This window comes from Fonsecaea multimorphosa (genome assembly GCF_000836435.1).
Source record: "Fonsecaea multimorphosa CBS 102226 unplaced genomic scaffold supercont1.3, whole genome shotgun sequence".
Taxonomy (NCBI): Eukaryota; Fungi; Ascomycota; class Eurotiomycetes; order Chaetothyriales; family Herpotrichiellaceae; genus Fonsecaea; species Fonsecaea multimorphosa.
This window is the reverse complement of record NW_015971637.1, coordinates 815584-835102: the sequence shown is the minus strand read 5'-3', so window position 1 is coordinate 835102 and position 19519 is coordinate 815584. Positions and strand designations below refer to the sequence as shown.

The 19519-nt window shown below is 51.8% G+C and overlaps 5 protein-coding genes across 5 annotated transcripts; 2 read left to right on the top strand and 3 right to left on the bottom strand.

Moving 5' to 3' along the window:
• Positions 1 to 965: 965 nt before the first annotated feature.
• Z520_02090 (uncharacterized protein) lies at positions 966 to 3109 on the top strand (the record flags this gene model as incomplete). Its single annotated transcript, XM_016772604.1, has 4 exons — positions 966 to 1400; positions 1464 to 1536; positions 1588 to 1914; positions 1968 to 3109. 4 exons carry the CDS (start codon positions 966 to 968, stop codon positions 3107 to 3109), a joined length of 1977 nt encoding a protein of 658 aa, XP_016636074.1.
• Positions 3110 to 4842: 1733 nt separating this feature from the next.
• Positions 4843 to 5879, bottom strand: Z520_02089 (uncharacterized protein; the record flags this gene model as incomplete). The annotated part of the gene is made up of 3 exons (XM_016772603.1): positions 4843 to 4931; positions 5027 to 5322; positions 5407 to 5879. 3 exons carry the CDS (start codon positions 5877 to 5879, stop codon positions 4843 to 4845), a joined length of 858 nt encoding a protein of 285 aa, XP_016636073.1.
• Positions 5880 to 11819: 5940 nt separating this feature from the next.
• On the bottom strand, positions 11820 to 13733 carry Z520_02088 (uncharacterized protein; the record flags this gene model as incomplete). Its single annotated transcript, XM_016772602.1, has 1 exon — positions 11820 to 13733. One exon carries the CDS (start codon positions 13731 to 13733, stop codon positions 11820 to 11822), a length of 1914 nt encoding a protein of 637 aa, XP_016636072.1.
• Positions 13734 to 14754: 1021 nt separating this feature from the next.
• Z520_02087 (uncharacterized protein) lies at positions 14755 to 15224 on the bottom strand (the record flags this gene model as incomplete). Its single annotated transcript, XM_016772601.1, has 2 exons — positions 14755 to 14997; positions 15069 to 15224. The coding sequence occupies 2 exons, from the start codon at positions 15222 to 15224 to the stop codon at positions 14755 to 14757; spliced, it is 399 nt and encodes a 132-aa protein (XP_016636071.1).
• A 1733-nt stretch (positions 15225 to 16957) lies between these two features.
• Positions 16958 to 19009, top strand: Z520_02086 (uncharacterized protein; the record flags this gene model as incomplete). The annotated part of the gene is made up of 1 exon (XM_016772600.1): positions 16958 to 19009. The coding sequence occupies one exon, from the start codon at positions 16958 to 16960 to the stop codon at positions 19007 to 19009; it is 2052 nt and encodes a 683-aa protein (XP_016636070.1).
• Positions 19010 to 19519: the final 510 nt, after the last annotated feature.

Here is a 19519-nt window from a genome sequence, read left to right as displayed (position 1 = left end):
GGGAAAGTTGCGAACGTGTTGGGCGATTGCGAGTATCGGCGTCGACACGCCGATATGCGCAGCGAAGGCGGTGAGTGGCAGAACGCGTACGTGGAGATAGTAATTAGGTAGGAAATGGAGGGCAGACAGCCTGGGGCCCAAAGAATTGGAGAAGAGGCCCTGGGCGGCAGGCGGTAGGGCGGTCAGGAGGCGGTAGGGGCATGTTGGGGGGGCCACTAAGGGGGGGTTAGTGGTGGTCAGTTGGCGGCAGAGGCCCAACTGCAAGGCCGGAGTCTGCCCGGCTGTTCGGCTCAAGCGGCAATCCTGAAGCAACCCCCAACACCCCCACTTATCCCCCACCACAAGTACCCACTTTGTAATGACGAGTCCCAAAGCCTCCTGTCGAGGCTGTACAGGCACAAATGCTCGGTCACGGGAGGAGAATGACGGCCACAAGATACGTCGAGCCACCACCCTCTCCCATGCCTGCCTTTTCCCACCCTGAACACACCAAAACATCCTGCATCATCATCGATCTATCATCGCCTCAAGGACGGAGTTCAAAATTCTCTGCAGGCCCGCTAGGGCTGCGGTATGGAAACCCGGCCCACTGACTGGCCAGCCAGCAAGCCAATGCCCGGTTACTTATTTGGCGGTCTCCGTAACCGGCTATTGTCCTTTGCGATTTTCTCTGTCGAGCGAGGCTTTTATCTGCCGACTATGATGCATGGGTGATTTTTTAGACCTCTATTTTCCCTCTCCCATTCCTCTCTCTTCCTCTGTCCACGGCGGTCTTGGGATTTCCGGTCTACAAGTATCTAGGTACAATAGATCCATAGCCAAGAGGCTTGTCCATGATCACTTAAGAGGCGATAAGCCCGCCTAAATTGCGTTCAAGATTCCCCGATCGACCCCACCAAACCCAAGAGACCCAAGCTTTGGCAAAGAGGCTCTGTCTCTCTCACCGAGCGCCCTGGCCAGACTTGATGTCGGGAGGTTCCATTGTCGTGGATCAACATGGCCCAACAGTCCAAGCATCATTAAGTGGCGACGGCTCTGCGTTCGAGTCTAAGAAACACAAAGAAACACACAGTGTGGTCTCGTACGCCGAGACACCACACTCACCGTCGCAGAGCGAGGCATCTCACTCCAACGAACATGGCCCCCTCGAGAGGATACCGACTGCTCGAGACGAGCTCCCAGACACCGTCCAGGCCGAACGGACTGCGACCGATGCTGGTGGTGGACCAATCCATTCCGTCTTCACAAAGAATCAGAAACTCTTCATAGTGTTTATGGCGTCGTGGGCTGGGTTCTTTTCTCCTGTATCCGGCCAGATCTATTTCCCTGCTCTGAATGCATTAGCGAGCGATTTGCATGTTTCCAATTCATTGATTAACTTGACCTTGACGTCTTACATGGTACGCGATCTTCTCCCTCGCAGGGCACGTCGTTACCGAAGTTGATTTTGACGTACTGTACAGATATTCCAAGGCCTTGCGCCTACGTTTGTTGGAGATCTTGCTGATGCTGCTGGTCGGCGTCCCGCATATGCCGGTAGGACACATTAGTCTCAAGGTTCAACGCTTCCACTAATTCGCCGAATAGTTTGTTTTACTATATACATCCTCGCCAATATTGGGCTTGCACTTCAGAACAGTTATGCGGCGTTATTTGTCTTGCGCTGTTTTCAGAGCTCGGGTTCTAGCGCCACTATAGCAATGTGCAGCGCCGTTGTCTCCGACGTTGCCACTGCGGCAGAAAGAGGCAGGTATATGGGCTTTACCCTCGCGGGATCTCTGCTTGGTCCAGCTATAGGCCCCGTCGTGGGAGGTGTTCTCGCCCAATTCTTGGGGTGGAGGGCCATATTCTGGTTCCTGATGATCATGGGCTCCGCTTTCATGGTTGTCTTCGCCATTTTCTTCCCAGAGACCGGTAGGCACGCTCATAGAAGAAGGCTGCAAAGCTGGTCGTTGACAACTTTATAGCTCGGACTCAGGTCGGCAACGGTTCCATCCCACCGAAAGGCTGGAATATGTCTTTGATGAATTACCTGGCAGTACGCAAAGCTCGAAAGCTGCATCCTCAGGATCAGATGTCGTCAAAGACCGATCGGCCGCAAACCGAAACCCGGCCAAAAAAGAAGTTTCGTTTCCCCAATCCACTGCGGTCTCTTCATATCATCATGGACAAGGAGAACGCCCTGCTTCTTTTCTATAACGCTTTCCTGTTTGCAGCTTTTTACGACGTCACAGCCACCTTACCTTCGCAACTCCATGCGATTTTCGGATTCAACGAACTGCAGATCGGCCTGTGCTTCATTCCTTTCGGCTGTGGATCTCTATGTGCTGCCCTGACGAATGGACAGCTCTTGGACCGCAACTTTGCCCGTTGGTGCAAGAAGCTTGGAGTGAAGATCCGCAAGGGGAGAAACCAGGACCTCAGCAATTTCCCGATCGAAAAGGTGAGGTTGCAGATCGCCATTCCTGCCGCCTATCTCACCTCCATGTTTGTCCTTGCCTTTGGCTGGATCTTGCATGCCAATGGCCCTCTCCCGGCCTTACTCGTCGTCCTCTTCTTCACCAGCTACAGCATGTCGATTGCGTTCAACGTCACGAGCACGCTATTGGTTGATTTCTATCCCAAAGCCCCTGCCACGGCCACGGCGGCGAACAATCTCGTCAGATGCGGCCTAGGGGCAGGCGCCACTGCGGCCGTGATCCCCATGATCGACGCGTGGGGGAGAGGCTGGACCTTTACATTTTTGACTTTGGGTCTGGTTACGACGTCGCCGATGCTTTGGGCGGTGTATTTCTGGGGCATGAAATGGCGAACGGAGAGAAATCAGCGGGAGACGAGGGCGAGACAGCTGAAAGAGGAAAAGCTGAATCAGGAGAGCTCGGGCGAGAATGGACGTGTTGCGGAAGACAACGACAAGCCGCCTGTCGAAGGAGGGATGGTCGAGATGGCAGCAGTGGCCGAGAAGGACCATGAGGAGGCGTTCAAGGACACGTCCAAGGTACGGAGTGATGAAGACAAGGACCAGGACCAGGATCTTGACGAAGTTACGAGTCGGGAAGAGCAGGATGTGACGCTATCGAGGTCGTTCTCATATGAGTCTGGGTACTAAATAAGCGAATTCAATTTTGTGAATACAACAGAAGCCTCTCCATTGAGATATCCATCCTCACTCGCTCGCCACTGACCTTTGGGCGTTTTGGTCGTACAAGTACCAGTCCAGTACGAGGTATACCGCCCATCTTTGGTGTTGTCACTCTTGAATGAGGAAAGGGCCCCTTGATTAGATTGATCAACATCGGTCGACAAGGCTGATATACAGTACCCAGAACCGCGATAGCAGTGAGCACCCCGAGATTTCGACCGATTGTCGGCGAGATATGGACCCTCTGTTACCCGCAGCCTCGCGTCTGTGGATAAGGCTATGTAGCTCGTACCTCGTATGTTGCTAGGAGACACCTATCCGGGGGATAATAATGATTATTAGTGTACGAGGGAAATACGAGGTGTCATTGCTTCACCTAGGCTAAAAGTGCAGTGCAAAACAACTCAGCAGCTAGTTTTGGGGTTTTGGGTTTCGTGTTAATATCGTGGCACGCACTCCAAACCTCGGCGCTCGCTCAGGCCCTCCTCCCTTTTGCTCGACGAGACTAAAAGTGCAGTGCAGTCAGGACAAATATGCACGCAATCTACTCGCTACGATCCTTGGTGATCCCCACCCCTCCCCACTCTCTTTCTGCTCGACAAGACTAAAAGTGCAGTGCAGGAACAGAATCTGTCTCCTCCTCTCCAAGATTTGGCTGATCCCCGTTCGTTTCTGCCATCTGAGGCTCGGCAACCCACCTCGCCGTCGTCCATTTTATATAGCCAGCCTTGGGCGTTGAAAAAACGTCCTAGTCCAGTCCAATGGCCGACCCACCCACTCGTCAGCCTTTTGTCCATATTCGGCGTGCTCCTAGGGCAAGTAGTACTGTATCCTGACCACATCACCACCGACCACTACTCCTACACACTCCTACGACTAGCCCGACCGGCTGGCCACTGCCGCGCCGTAGTCCCTTCGCGCCTTCGCACTCTCTTCCTAAGGTGATTATTAAAGACTACTCATATAGTATAGTTAGCTATATAGGTAGCGGCGACGTAGCTTAGATTCGCGAGATTAATCTATCGTAGTCCAGTAGAAAACGAAAAGGCACCAACCTGCAGGTTCAAAGTCGCCGCGCCGGGGCGAGTCACTCACTGACTTTGCCAAATTTGCCATTCTCGGGGCGCTCGCTTTCGCTCGCTCTGCTCGACAAGGCTAAAAATGCAGTGCATGGGAAAGATCTCTCCAGGAATCATGAATGTCGTGGTAATTAGTACGCAAACTGCAATCCTCGGCGCTGGGTCCCAGTGGGCCCTTGGCGTCTGCTCAGCGAGACTAAAATTGCAGTGCACTTAACTACTTTTACCCGAGTAAATGTGTTGCAACAAGCAGTCTCTCGCCCCACCCTTTTCTGCTCGACAAGGCTAAAATTGCAGTGCACCCCCCAAGCCTGATGTGACGCCGAAGTCGCCAGGGTCTTGCGAGAAAGGGGCCAGGGCATGAATGGTGACAAGAAGCTTCATATCATCACATCGATGATACCACAGCACACGACAGACGGTATGCAAATAAAACACTTGGCAGATCTCGCTGGAGGTAATATTCGCTGTTGTGAATTGCCTCCCTCTTTTCCTATTTGCTGCTCGTCGAGAATGGCGAGGTTTGACCATCTCAGGACCACACGACTGTTATATTGAAGGTTTGCATCAGCAATCAATACCCTCTGCAAGGCTCAGTTCTCCCTCCTTCCCTCCCTCCCTCTAGCTCTCATCAATGGAATAATTCCCATACACCGTAGCCAGACCTATCGACCTGCCTACATTCTGCGCAAACGACCCCACGAGGTTCCCTGTATGCAAAGAACACGATGATTAGCCTTCTTCAACATAGTCTTCTCAAAATCTTCACACGCAGACGGAACGATGTTTCGCGACAAGAACTTACCGGCCGGCGCATAATTGCAGACGGTGAAATACGGCTGGATCGGGGGTCCCGCGTTGGTCAGCCCACTGCTGCTGCAATCCGCCGTGTAGCATCCCACGCTGGTCGTCGCCATCCACACGATCTGCGTGAAATGGCCCCACTCGTCCAGCGTGCTGTAGTCCGGTTCCTCGCCGTAGTAGACGTAGTTGTTGACTTCGCTGTTGTAGAGCCCCTCGGTGATGAATTGGCCCATGCCCAAGGCTGTGCCGGGGTACCCGGCCCCGATGTTCTGCCCATAGCCACCGCCATTGACGTCTCTGGAGCAAAAAAGAGGAAAACATTAGCAAAAATAAGAGGAGAAGATATGGGCGAGAAGAGAGTTCTAGGAAGGATGCCCTTACGTGACATGTCCGTATACGCAGGTCTCGGCGATCACTTGAGCTGTATCGGCCAGGCTCGGCGACCAAATCAGCGCGTTGGCAGAGTGGTTGGTTCGATGGATGTTGTGGTGGTTTATGACCGCGTCAATATATGCTTCGTCGGTCACAATGGGGATTCCGGAAGACGTCGTCGTGGATAAGGTAGAGATGGAGCTCCCTGGAGTACTGGAGACGGGCGAGGAAGTAATGGTCGACGAGGCCGGGGTGATGGTATCAGACGGAAGAAGTGGGCCACTGGCTGTGGTAGTGGTGGTTGTTGTCGCGACAGCAGTCGTCGTCTGGAGAGTCGATAACCCTGTCGTGCTCGTTGGGCAGGGGCATGTCGTCAACGTGACGAAGTCAAAAGCCGTCTCCGTGAAAGTCGCCGTGTACACGAAGCTGATACTCTGCGCTGTTGCGCCTGCAACGAGAAACAAGGGAGCAAATGCTCGCATTTTCTGGATGAATGAACGACTAAACTGCAAAAGCCAGGTAATGAGTGACTACGGTCAGGTCGTAAACGGGTGGAATATGCAAGAAGGATGAAGTCCAGATGCGCAGGGTCATGTTTTGTTATTGTCGGGTATTTGAGCGCGAAAAGTCCCACATTCCAGAGCAATCAACAATGCCAGGGGTTTCCAGGCTCGCCGCGTATGTGACAGTCGAAATCCATAACCTGCAAGTCTCTGTCAATGACGCTCACAATTTCCGTGGATAAAAAATAGACTCTTCCTTACCCAAGAAAGACCACGGTCGATGACTTCGATGACACCACAGACGAAGTGGACGACGTAGCCCAAAGTGACGAGCTTAGAATGGCCACCTTGGCTTTGATAAACGCTGCCTCGGCACATCTTTGACGGTAAGCATTAAACCCAAGAGACTTCAAGCAATATTGGAGTGCTAAGTTGGACGGAAGTCGTGAACAACGCCTCGATGGCACGAAGGTGCTTTAGCATGGAGGAGAAATTCGCCTTCCCCTACCTTGTCCTTTGATCTGCTCTGCACGGACCATTATAGTGGTCGTTTTCAAGTTTGCAGTGCCGTCTGACCTGAACTGCGAGCCAGCTGCAAACTCCCAGACGTCCTGAATTGCCAGATACACTGTACTAGTCGAAGTTCCCACCCTCATCGATCACTCTTGTATGCCAAGTTTTGCAACGGAGAACGTGTGCTCTGCCTTGAGCATGCATTCTAAGTTCTCCGCCCCTGCACTCGAGCGAAGTGGTCTCATGCCAAAAAAAGCAGGACAGGGCTCAGCCACGTGGAGGTCCAAGAAGACCTACCTTGAAGGGGGGGTCGAACAACCAACAAGATATTTCGGCCTCGTTGTGTCCACAGGATTGGAAGACCAACCGACCGCAAGGCTTCCCCTGGTCCAGGCCCACGCTATTTGGTGAAAGGTCGCTAGTTTTGGGGCTTAAAATTGCTCAAGAAATTTGGCCGCAGTCAATGAGACAATCTCAAAGCACAGTTGCACAATTGTGTCTGCGCCTTGAGGATGTGTTTTTCTCGTCCTTCAGACCACGCCCCACCGGCGAACTGGCCGCTGAGATCGTCGCCATTCCAGTGTCCGGTGTTTTTAGACACGAACATGTGATAGGCTCGACTAGTGGATGTCGCTCCTTCACATCAACAAGCTCGAATGCGCCAAGGAGGGCCGAATGTAATGTAGAAGGATCAATTGGATATCGGACCAGGGGCCGTAACAGGCAGTGCTAAGCAATCAGCGGCCGGGTTCTTGAATTTGGGGGCATCTCCACAGACTTCAGCAAGCTCAGCCAACAGCCTTCCTTGGGAGATACGCTGCTATGTTTGCATATCGCATTGGCGGTAGTAACTGGAGGGTCGAGCTAAGGCAGCCGCACTTGCTGAGGCTGAACATGGCCGAGGTGTTCGTGGAGGTGGATTGAGAATCGGTACTCACAGCCGGGGTCGGCAAAGCATCATGCCAGGGACACCACGATGAAGCTTTCTGGCGCCTGCAGTCTGAAAGTTAAGCAAGCGAAGGCTGACTCCAACACCGCACCCACAAGCAGAGACCGTCATCGAGTTCGTGTCGTTCTCTGCAAGAACGGCCAAGCGCCGTCGGGTGGAGACCGTGTCGGGGGAGTCATATGCACGGCCATCCTCAGCAGCAACATATGCGATCCAGGTAGAGTCACAGCTGACGATTCCCGAAGCGCCGAAGTAGCTTTCCAGAACTGTTAGTCTCTAGAGCTGAGTATGCTGTCTCGACGGTATCGACTTCGAGATATGAGATGGTCCAATCATCACATATTCATCCTTAGTGTAAGTGGTGTTGATGGCCGGCTCCCTAGTGTCTTGGGCAGATAGATAACAACGGGGAATTGCCTCATTTTGGGAGTGCAATCCGTGTCGACATCACACCGTACCGTTGTTGCATGAACAAGGGAAAGATTACAAGTTTTTGACTTGGGTGCTCAGTCGTGCAATGCCACCAGGAGCAGAAGCTCCCTGTCACATATGATCCTCACCAGAACAGGGGGCATTGTGACTCGGGTATATAGAATAGCTAGCCCAAACAAGCAACCGTTCAAGCCAAAAGTACGGGGCGCAAGCTGTGCAGGGTTCAAAAGCCCGATGAGTGATATGGGATAGATAGCCTTGCAGACTTGTATGGAGGTCGTCCCTGGCCAGCCTCGGCTGTCGATCGGCCGCTCCGAATACTTACCTAAACGGTTTTGGGGCCGATATCGATTGCGGAGGGACGGCATTGGTCATCCATCGCCCAGTTCTTGATGAGATGAGACGCCGTCTAGCATCATCATTGTAAAGTCGGATCGACCGGATTGGACTCAAGGATTGGGTTTACGGGGTGGTATTCATCCCGACGCAGCGCCTAGCAAAAAGCAAGGATATGCAGAGGATGTAGGTCGCAAAGCAGTCAGTAAAGAGAGGAGGGAAGTTGAGGACACGATCGATCCGCATCCGTCGGCGGCGAGAGCCTGAATTGGAAACTCAGATCGAAAGGGGTGCTTGTCCAAATCTAGTTTAGCGGGCCTGAAAAGAGGTTTCTATTTTTGCTTTTTTTCCCACGTGTCGGAGAATTCCCCACGGATCACCAACGTTGCAAAGGTTTGCGTATTTTCTTTCCTAGCATCTCAAAACGGTGTCTGTGGACGGTGGAGTGTCAGGCAAAAGGGGGCCTAGAACATCCAACAGTCGGTGGAGCGACAAAAGGGACACAGGTTATGAGAGTCTGCCTCGCAGTCCTGCAAGTACGGAGTATGGGTGAAATACGCCTGATTCGGGGTGAGCGTGCTGAGGGAGACAATTGGCCAGTCGGAACAAAGGTTAATCCAGTCCCGGACCGCTGCGCCCCGCCCAAGTGGGTTCAAGCCCCGTGGGAACGTTGGGACGTTGGAATATCGGTGAGCATAGGTATGGGCACTCAATCACATGTCTCCCTAGGTAGGTAATAACACTGGTTCGAGGAACTGGTCGTTCGTCATTGTCATCACCACGGTCGCCAAATGCTCGCCCAGACATGCATGGTCCATTCGTCATGTGGATATGTTGCCATCGCGGAATCATAGCTATCGTCATTCGAGGTATTATTGCAGTGCCGGTGGAGACTCCCCGTGCGAGTCCCCATGAGCACGCATAGTAATCCACTCTCTGCGGGTCAGATATGGCCTTTTCTTAGACCTAGGTGGACGCAGTGCGAGCAGGTGAGGTGACCTCACTCGTAACGTGGGCTCTTGCAAATACGTGCCTGCATTGTCTGTGACTCCTGCCTCGCGAATCGCATAGTAGCCCTGCAACCCCATTTCCCCCGGCAGCATACTGTTGCATAGATTCAACTGATCCTGGTTCAGATGCCCGCCCGTCGTTGCATTTCCCTTTGGCTGAGACTGGTCGCCGAAACGAACAAGTGCGATTTGAAAGCCGACGAGAGATCGAATCACTCGAGCAAAGTGCAACGGGATATCTAGATACTACTGCATGAACGAAGTGACAAGGCTAAGGTGATTGGGTCAGGAGACCGGAGGGGACACTTTCCTCATCCAAAAGGAGAATTTCCTCCTTGCCTTAAACTGCGCCTTGGTGGGTGTGGTTCACAATCTGGGCGGGCATGGATTTGCGCGGAATATGGTGCGAAGGGCATCTTCACTATGCAGGATGATTGGATGGGCTAGTGAACGCTATGAAGGAAGAGGTCAAGACCCCAAGAAACTTCTCCTTCGATCCAAAGTGTGAGCACTAGCTCGGCACACGTCCCACCCGCCTGGCACTGCTGGCCAATCTTAGGCGCTGTCTATACCCCCTAATGCACATCTCTGCAGCCTTAGCCAGCCCTAAAGCCACGCCGCCTGGTGCCTCGACTCAATCGTTGGATTTAGCACACCTCCCAGATGTTGCGACCGACTTTCTTTCGCTTGTCGCTTGCGCCCTCACTGCCCACTGACAAGTGTAACATAACGCCTCCCGCACCTTTGTGCAATGTGAATGGCTCAATACCCTGGCTTAGCTCCCTCGTGTGCGGTCTCAGAGCAGGCGGATTGGGGACGGTCAATGGACAGACAGGGACAAGGGGGGCAATGCAAGCCAGGCTCACCCTAAGGCCACACGGCCATGGGCCATCAGAGGCTGCCTGAGGCTTCGGACTCCACAGCGTGCGCTCGTTATTACTTTTTCAAAAGTCCATTTTCTCGGGGTGCTGGGCAAACCCGTCAGCCCTACGAGCATGGCTGGGTTTAGGCGACACCATGACCCAGCACCCAGGCTCCAGGGACCTTTGGTCGCCTGGTTCCCCTTCCCCTCGGTCATTCGTTGATGGATCTCTATCCACCGACGAATCTCGCAGCCTCCTTGGGTATGCACGGTGAGTGTGGACTTCCCATCAGCCCCCAAATTTACCTCATCGCGGTCAGGAACCCGGATCCGTCTAGGTTCACCGATCGCCTACCTTAGTACCTAGGAACCCTCGTATTCTAACCGGTTTCCTCGTCGGGCCCATGTGCGTGGGTCGCGCCTCTTCTTACTATACCACCTACCCATACCACGTCCACAAAGATATATATCATCTGTTTCCTCACCCCCAAAAGATTTCGAACATTCACTCCATCCACATCAACACACTCCTTCAAAAGCAAAACATCTCATTCTTATTTAATCTCTTTCCTTTGTTCGCGAATTGCCAGAGTTTCCAGTTCAGCACACAGCCAATCCCAGATTTGAGGTATAGACCATACTTTCCTTATTTCTGTTTTTCCTATCTTCTACAGTACAGCAACATCATCATTCTCAACGACAAAAGCAGCAGCCCAGGCCCCAGTCCCATCTCATCTATTTCCTTATTTTCTTTTGTCTCTGTCTCTTCACTTTCCCAACTTGTCTGCGACACCCATCCATTTTCGCAGAGCCCAGCGCCGACCAAGCTCTTTTTCAAGCCCAAAGCACATACCGACCATTTATTTCCTCGTGTTTTTCATTCCAACCACCCTCGCACTCACAATGGCCATGGGACGAGGCGGATACAACACCCCAGCTGCTCCCCAAAAGGGCCGTGGCGGTTACAACAGACAAGGTCGTGGCGGTTACAACAGAACTCCCGTCGTCCAAGGCCGTGGTGGATACAACCGACAGCAGGCTGCCCAAGGTCGTGGCGGATACAACTGAATCGTCCCCTATGCTTCTCTCGTCGCCGATACGACAACCCCCATCAACGGAACCGTGTTCCATCGCCCATTCATTCAACATGTGACACATGACTTGCGTGATCCTGGCCTCGATCATCATCCGCTCTTTCGACATTGACCCAGCTCTTGATGAGCATCTGTTACTCTCAGTTACTTCATTTCCCCACGCAGAACCTATACAGCACCAAAAGTTCAGCAATCTGCACATATTTCTTATCGACACTTAGCGGCATTTACAGGAGTTTTTGTCTTTTCTCGGTTCGGCATCTAATCACACCACTTTGCTCCGGAAGCATAATTCAACAACAAGGCGCAGGAACGCAAAAAACATTGGACGGTTTTCGGGAGTTCCAGGGTACATATGGGATATTAATGGAACCCAGGAAGGGGCATTGCAATGGGGGCAGGTCTTGGCATCGGTATTTTTGTTTTCAGTCTTTCGTTTTGGACATAATTCCCCAGTTTGTTGAAGACTTGAGGAGGAAACAAAGGGTTTCGGTGGGCACAGCCAGCCCAGGGTGTGGATCAACAGGACAGATACGACGCCAGAAAAAGCCCCAGAATCGATGCAGACATATTGCGAGATAGATACCCCAGAATCAACGTGCGACCATGAATTTCACAGTTTTCGACCTGCAAGACCATTTCCTCTTTGGAGAAAGTATTTCCGTGTGCATGGACATTGACAACAGGTGCAAATGGAAGTAACTGAGAAAAGAAGAAGCTCACTCACTTTTCGAAGACGACTCCCAGAATGTCCTCCACGTCGCCGGATCCTCCCTTACCCGTGATCTTGGCGAGGCAACCAGCCGCGAACCGGAGATGTTCCGCTGCAGTCACAATGTCGACACCATCTGGATCTCCATTTCCGTCGACCTGTGCTATATTTGGAGCGACCAAATCATTGTGGCGATCAGCGATGTAATCAGTGGAGGAACTGCACGAATCGGAGATTTCCGTTGCTGCTGTATGCAGGTGAGACTGGGTGTGGGCGAGGAAATCCTCCAGATGATGTAAGCACTGCGACAGGTACGTGGTCTGCCGATGCGTGACTGAGAGGGAGGTGGCCCAGTAGGACTGTGCTTCCGCTGCAGTCATTTTGGCATCTGCAATGTCTTCGCCGGTTGACGCTGTCGTTAATTCCATGAACGTGCTGGTCAGTCGTCTGAGGAATGCCTGAATGCCGCCAGGGTCAGAGCCGACTAGGCTATTCGCTGCCCCTTTGCAGGACACCATGCATATGCGTCGCTCAGGGACCGCTGGAAATATCTGACGGATTCGTGTCTGCAAAGCTCCCATGCCTTCTTGTTTTGGTCCATCATCTATGCCCAGCAGGTCAATCTTATTTAGAACGACGAGAATAGTCTTGCCGGCGGCACCGCATTCCTGCACTGCCTCAAGAACCTGCCCATTGACGCGGACTTGTGGATTTCCATCTTTATCCATCTCGACCGACAACAGCACCAAGACCACGTCGGATTGCAGAGCTCGCTCTCTTGCTCGACGTATCCCTTCTTGTTCCACCAAGCCGACAGGTTGCTGCTGCTGTCCGATAGCCTTGATGGCGCGGAGACCGGCCATATCGCCAAGTCTACATAGCCAGCCGTCGAGATCGACCGAGACGTCGACAATGTCTCGAGTGGTCCCTTCCTCAGCACTGACAATTGCAGCTTCTCGTCCGACAATCTGGTTGAGCAAGGAACTCTTGCCGGCGTTGGGTGCACCCAGGAAAGCTATGCTGATGCCATTACGCAGCAGCTCCCCCTTGGAGGCATTTTGAAGGTGTAGCTCAATCTGTCTCTTCAGTGCGCGGACTTGTTGTGAGATGGACGTCACAAATTGAATCGGCGACTCATCAAAATGTTGATCTTCGGAGAAGTCGATGAGAGCCTCTAGCTCTCCTCGCGCGTATAGCAGCATGGTACGCCATTCTTCGTATCTTTGAGAGAGCCCGCCATCTGCTCCGCTGACAGCTAAACGACGCTGTTGTTCGGTCTCGGCTGCGAGGGTTTCCCCCAATGCTTCGGCCTGTGTGAGGTCCAATCTCCCGTTATAAAATGCCCACTTTGTGAACTCGCCAGGTTCTGCTTGTCTCACAGCTCCTCCTCTTTCGTGCATGAAGTGCCCGCATCTTGATATGGCGTCCAAAACCGAGCGAACAATAGCGGGGCCGCCGTGAACGTGCAGCTCGAGCACATCCTCGCCGGTCACCGTGTTTGGAGCGGGGAAGTATAGTACCAGTGCGCCAGTATCAAGGACTCGGGGATCGGAGGATCGAGGGTTGTCGGGATCGTAAAGCCGGCGTAGCGTCGCGGTGCGAGGTTTCGGCGGTCCACGATTCGGGCAGAGCCGTTGGTAAATGCGAAGGCATGCTGGGCCAGAGATACGGACAACTGCTATAGCAGCTCGACCGGGAGCAGTAGATAGTGCGTATATTGTGTCAGAGATTGCGTGCTGGCTTGCCCTTGTGTGCCATTCTTCCAGATCAGGGACTGTCGCCGAGGCCGACTGGAAGCGTAGGAGAGTATGAGGCGCATTCAAGCGAAAGGCGCCCCAGCCACGTTGTTGAGCACGACATTTTCCGAAGGCGTTTAGAAGGAGATGGTTTCTGCTCGAGCTCCAGAAGCCAATGCGACATGGCATTCGAACAGCTCGTCAGTAGGTATGTGTTGGAAATGGAAATCACACAAGATGTCACCAGTGGTGGGCAAGTGGTGAGGGCGAAACGGGACTGCTACAAAGCTTGGCAGCTCAGCTCGCTGCTCGTTTGGGGATCAGCCCGGTGCCGCTTTTAAAACCGTCACCTCACGACTCAACCTCTTCTCATCCTCTTCTCACCCTGAATTCACCGTCGGCTCACCCTTCCTGTCGCCCTTACCTGTGACGGTCCTGATTCATGCTACCGCCATGTCTACGCGTCGGGCAATGGATGTAGCCCCTTTCCAGGTCCCTTGGAACCAGACTCTGCTCTTCTTTCCCTACCGCTGAAGGCACCCTCACTTTCCATAGAAATTCCTGTCTAGTTTCGTTCTTATGGAGTACAGAACGGAGTGCAACTTATACCTAGACGGCCAGCCGTTCGAGAGCTTCTCGGACTTGAAATTCTTCCTCGCATGGAGACACCTGATGGTGTACCTCGTCTATGAATGCCATAGGTTAGCTAAGCTACTCTTCCTAACTTGCTTTCTTATTGGCTTGCACGAGCGCCATCATGATGGCACGATCCTCCATCACTCACACTGTTCAAAGCTATGCGGAAGGAGTTTCAGCTCCACGAGGTCCGATGTTGGATTCATACTTCCCTCGAACTAGGAAGCTATCGACAAGTCAGTCGCCCGGAATTAAGCTTGTCACAACCTATATCGCCGCAGGTGGACACTAAGTCAAAGTATTGCGAGTTCGCCTCTTACTGATATCTATCTCCACTCAACCACACTTTCTTGACGTAAAATGGGCAGAAAGATGATATCTCATACATGAGATGCTGCACTGGTGATTTGAAAAAGCAAACGACAAGTTCCGAAGCCACCAACTACATAAGTACGTGTCTGCTCTCTTTGCTTAAATCTTCAGACAAGCGACATTGCAACTCGGTGGCCATCTTCTTGGTCAGAGTTTTTGCGCCGTGATCCAACTCGCGGTCGTACGGGTATTTGGGCGCCTCTCAGATGTCGAACAAGTCAACTCCTTCATTGATATCTGGGAAGACCTTCGAGTGCAGATGGAGCTCGATTCTCAGTTTGTTACCACTCTTCAGAACATTCCAATGTCCACCGTACGCAACAAGTTCGAGCTGGCACTGGATTCCTTTGTCGAGCGATGCCCTATACCCATCACCGACGTGAATACCTGCAACATAGGTGTCGATTCCGATTTCTTTGGTGTCTGGGTCGTACCAGCCGTGGAACTGAACGGCAAGAATGTGAGCATTGGGCCAACCATTTATCCTTTTGCACATCGGATATTGAAAGGTCTTACCCGCACAAGCTTGATGTCAAGGTCGATTTCCTTCTTGTTGCCACCCTGCAGGTCTGTATCCGAGATCTCTGGTGGTAGCTGGACCACTTTGTATTCACCCTCTGCAACTTCGGTCACCTCGAACTGAACAGAAGATTGAACCTTCTGGGCGGACATGGTGAACAGATTATTTTGGGATGTTTTGCAGAACAGATGGATGACTGTCAGGGATCCGAGTCTTTGGAAAGCTAGGATTCTGAAAATTGTTGCTAACACCGTGAATTTCTGGGAAGTTCTGACTGGTTATATAGCCCGTCGTTGTGCACCAGAGCTTTCAACCCACTCTCTGGATCCCCGCTTCCTGCCTACCGCTCCCTCCAAACATACTTTTGATGAATCTTTCAGCCCAGAAGCAGATGAGCGGCGGCGTCTCCAGCTCGCGCCTCCTTCCAACTCCACCGCAAGTCACTTGCATCCTGATTCCTACCTAGTATCTTTGATGCATCTTTCGGCTCGGACGCAGACCAGGAGCAAGCCAATCCGGTTGCGCTTGCTGCAGCTTTCTGATCCGGAGCCAGCTCTTTACTTTGTTTGTCCAATATACCATTTTGTTAGGAGAACGTGTTGATCCGAGGAGAGAGGTCTAGATGCATTCGAATCTTGGCCAAAATTCAATCAGATGCTTCTAGCATATGCAGAACCGCCTTCATGGCTCTTTCTTCAATAAACCTTGGCTGCGCGACTCGTCAGGGTCTCAGATTGTGTGCGGAGGTCGACGCCGGGAACATCACATTGATGATCGGGACCGCCAGCGGTGGGCCAAAAAACGGCAAGCGAAAGTGTCGTCTTTGTCTTTCGTGCAGCAATGTCAAATTCGAAGTCAGTGCCTGGGTTGGACGAGGCGAAGTCTAAATGGCAGGCAACAAGCACAAGGGGCATGCCAAGACCAGGACTCTTTGAAATAAGAGCAGCTAGTTAGCTTGTCAAGCTGGTTTCCATTCTCAATTCCTTCGCCTACATGCTGAGAAAGACCGTTGTCGCTTGTTTTCCCTTTTTATACAAGACGGCTCGTCATCAATTCTCAAAGTCATGGCTAGGATCGTTGCCAACCCGGATTTTTACTTTCACCGAAAGCATACGGCGCAGCTGATAGTGGCGCGCCTGGCAGTTCTGGAGTGCTCGAGATCGGTCTGGCCTACAGTGTAGTCGAGCGAGGGTTATTGATGCAGATTGAGATGCAGCCGAAGTTCAGCTGAGAGGAAGGTTTTGGGCCTTTTAGAATGTGGCGTAGCTGAGATACAGATGAGAGGGGTCGATGCAGGGCATGGCAGACTGGAGCCGAGGTCGCGATGCGATGCAGGAGAGAAAATGGTCTCTTGTTTGTAGCATTGTGTTTCCATGTACTCATTTACGTACGCTTCATTATGGCTTTTGTTGTCGGACTCATCGATCTGTGCCACAAGCGTTTTCCTCCCTCGTGATGTGACGAGATGCAATGCGATACGTGAGAATAACCTTCAGTCGGACCCACTATATCATTGATATCGCTCAACAAAGCGTCAAAATCTTTCCCCATGTGGACAATTCTCCTCTGAATCAGCGAGCCAGAATATCAGAGAGTTCCCAGCATGATGCTCCTCTGGGCCCAGACCTTTCCTCTCGGACTTCGATTGTCGATTGGACTTAAACATCATCTGTGGCTAGCTGAGCAGTTACGTCCCATGCCTTTGGCGACGCTGATGAACTCAAACCCAGTGCCAGCCGCAACTTTCATGAGCTGTATGGGTCCGCATCACAAAGTCGGTGATCCTCGATATACTCGACACTTTGAAAATCAACTCCTCAGATGGTGAGCTACCCAGCTAACGCATCAAGCAGGGCCTCTCTGAACAGACTTACCTTGTGATACCATGTCTTCGATAACACCTCCTGCCGATGCCGCACCTGTCGAAGTCAACGGTCGAACAATCAATCCTCTGGAATTTTATGCGCGTGACGCTCGGAACACGAAGCATATCATTGTCACGGTTCGTCACATCCTGAGCATTGCAGAAGAAGACGAGTTGCAGGCTCTCGGAGTAGTAATTGTTGAAGACCTTGGGGACAACAATTTCCTTTGCTATTACGATCCTGATGATCTGTTGCCGATACGTCAAAAGGAATTTGTCCGGCAAGTCGACGTCTATCGCAATTTGTACAAAATTCCTGCAAGCTTGGAAGCCGTGGTCGAAGACCCAAATCTTTTGCTCTCATCTCCCGATGACTCGACACAATTGACAGATAGTACCGAGCCTGAGGTTGAGATTGATGTGCAAGTGCACGAAGAAGTGAACGACCAAGATATCGAGTCTTTAGCCAGCACTATCGTAAGCAAGACGCAGATCTCAAGGGATGAGATGGAAATTGTGCCTGGTAAGATACGACTAACAGCAAAACTAAGTCAACTCGTGGACATTGCAAAGGACGACAGGGTACGCATCATTGAAGAAGTCTTGCAACCAGTATTATACGATGATGAAGCAAGGCAGGTCGTCCATGCTGATAACGTTCAGGTGGAAGGGCTTGCATTTGGTGGCAAGGGCCAGATTGTCACTGTCGCGGACTCTGGCTTCGACATTGGTAGTACAGAAGATTGCCATCCCGCATTTACTGGGAAGGTAATGCAGCTGGTGTCCTTCGGGCGGTCCAAGGAAGCTCTTTCAGATCAGCAGAAGGTCAATGATCCTGATGGACACGGCACACATGTCTGCGGCATTGTATTGGGACAAGATTTCGAGACTGACAAAGGCATCATTGGTGGTGTTGCTAAAGAGGCAAGCCTCATAGTTCAGTCCTTGTTGGACACGAAGCGGAAGGTCAAGCCGCCTATACTTCCTTCCGATTTATTCAAACAGTCGTACTCTGCAAATTCTCGGATACATTCCAACTCCTGGGGGGTACCATTTGACAAGAAAAGAGGGCAGTTGGACTACGCCGCTACAGCCACAGCGATTGATGATTTTGTCCGCAATAACCCTGAGATGCTTGTCTGCTTTTCGGCAGGCAATTACAATGTCGAAGCTGAAGGGGGCCCAAGTATTGGTCCCGAAGCCGCAGCCAAGAATTGTATCACAGTTGGAGCTTCTGGCTCTACGAGACATTCTATGGACAAGGACGTACCTGATACCATACCAAGTGCGATTTGGCCCAAGAGCAGTCGTGGTCCAACCAAAGAAAAACGACTGAAGCCCGATGTGGTCGCGCCTGGGTTCAGCGTATACTCTGCAAAATCCAGAGCCTCGAAACAAAGCCGGTTTTTGGCGACCTGCCCGGACGCAAAGGAAGTTAGCTGGTGGCCGGACTCGGGTACCAGCATGGCAGCACCACTGGTGGCTGGATGTGCGGCAGTTCTGCGCGAGATCTTACACAGCAAGGGGTGCACGAAAGCACCGGCTGCTCTTCTCAAAGCCGTCATCCTGAACGGAGCAGACAAGCTCCCTGATGTTGACATTAACGCGCAAGGACATGGCCGAGTTAATCTGCACGCATCAGCTGCAATGCTACAGTCGCCACCAGCAACGGCCAAGGATATTCGATTGGACACAACTTTGCCTCTATCAGGAGGCACGCTCATCGGCGACCATCTCAAGCAGGATGATGAATGCGAATTCGTGCTGTCACTCGCTGATGCCAATGATCCCAATTCTCACTTCAAGATCACCATGGTCTACAATGACATCGGGAGGTTGAGGATCCAGAACAATCTCAATCTCATCGTCATCGACGCTATCACGAATGAGACCAGATATGGCAATGAAGGATCGGTCAATGATCCCGACACAGAGAACAATGTTGAGCAGATCATCCTCAGTACTTTGCCTAAAGGCACCCTCCGTGTGAAAGTGCATGCACAGAAAATCCTGGCTGGTCAGGAGCAGGATTTCGCTCTTGCCTGGTCGACATTCACGCCACTTTCTTCCTGAAGTGTTAAGTTTGTATCGAAAAGTAGTTTCAATGAGGAGATCTTTGTTGCTCGCTGACTCCACAGGACAACATAAACTACTGAACAAATTGTTATGTATGTATGTATGTATGTATGCATGTATGTATGTATGTATGTATGTATGTATGCATGTATGTATGCATGTATGTATGTATGTATGTATGTATGTATGCATGTATGTATGTATGTATGTATGTATGTATGTGGTCTCCTTCAAGGTGTGCATCAAGACCTAGGTATCCGGAAGCATATCGAAAAGCTTCGCAGATCGCGCTTAGACATCGTTAAGAGCCGGTGTGCTATGGTCCATGGACCGCTCTTACGAGCGAGACCGAAACGACCAGATACCTCACTCGCCATGCTGGGATAACCGAGACAGTAAAGGCCTTGCTCGTCGATATATCAGATGATGGGTGTAATCAGCAATGCCCGCTTTTAAGTATAGAGTATCCCTCTTAATTAGCTATGTGGGTAGCCCGGCCAGTACTTC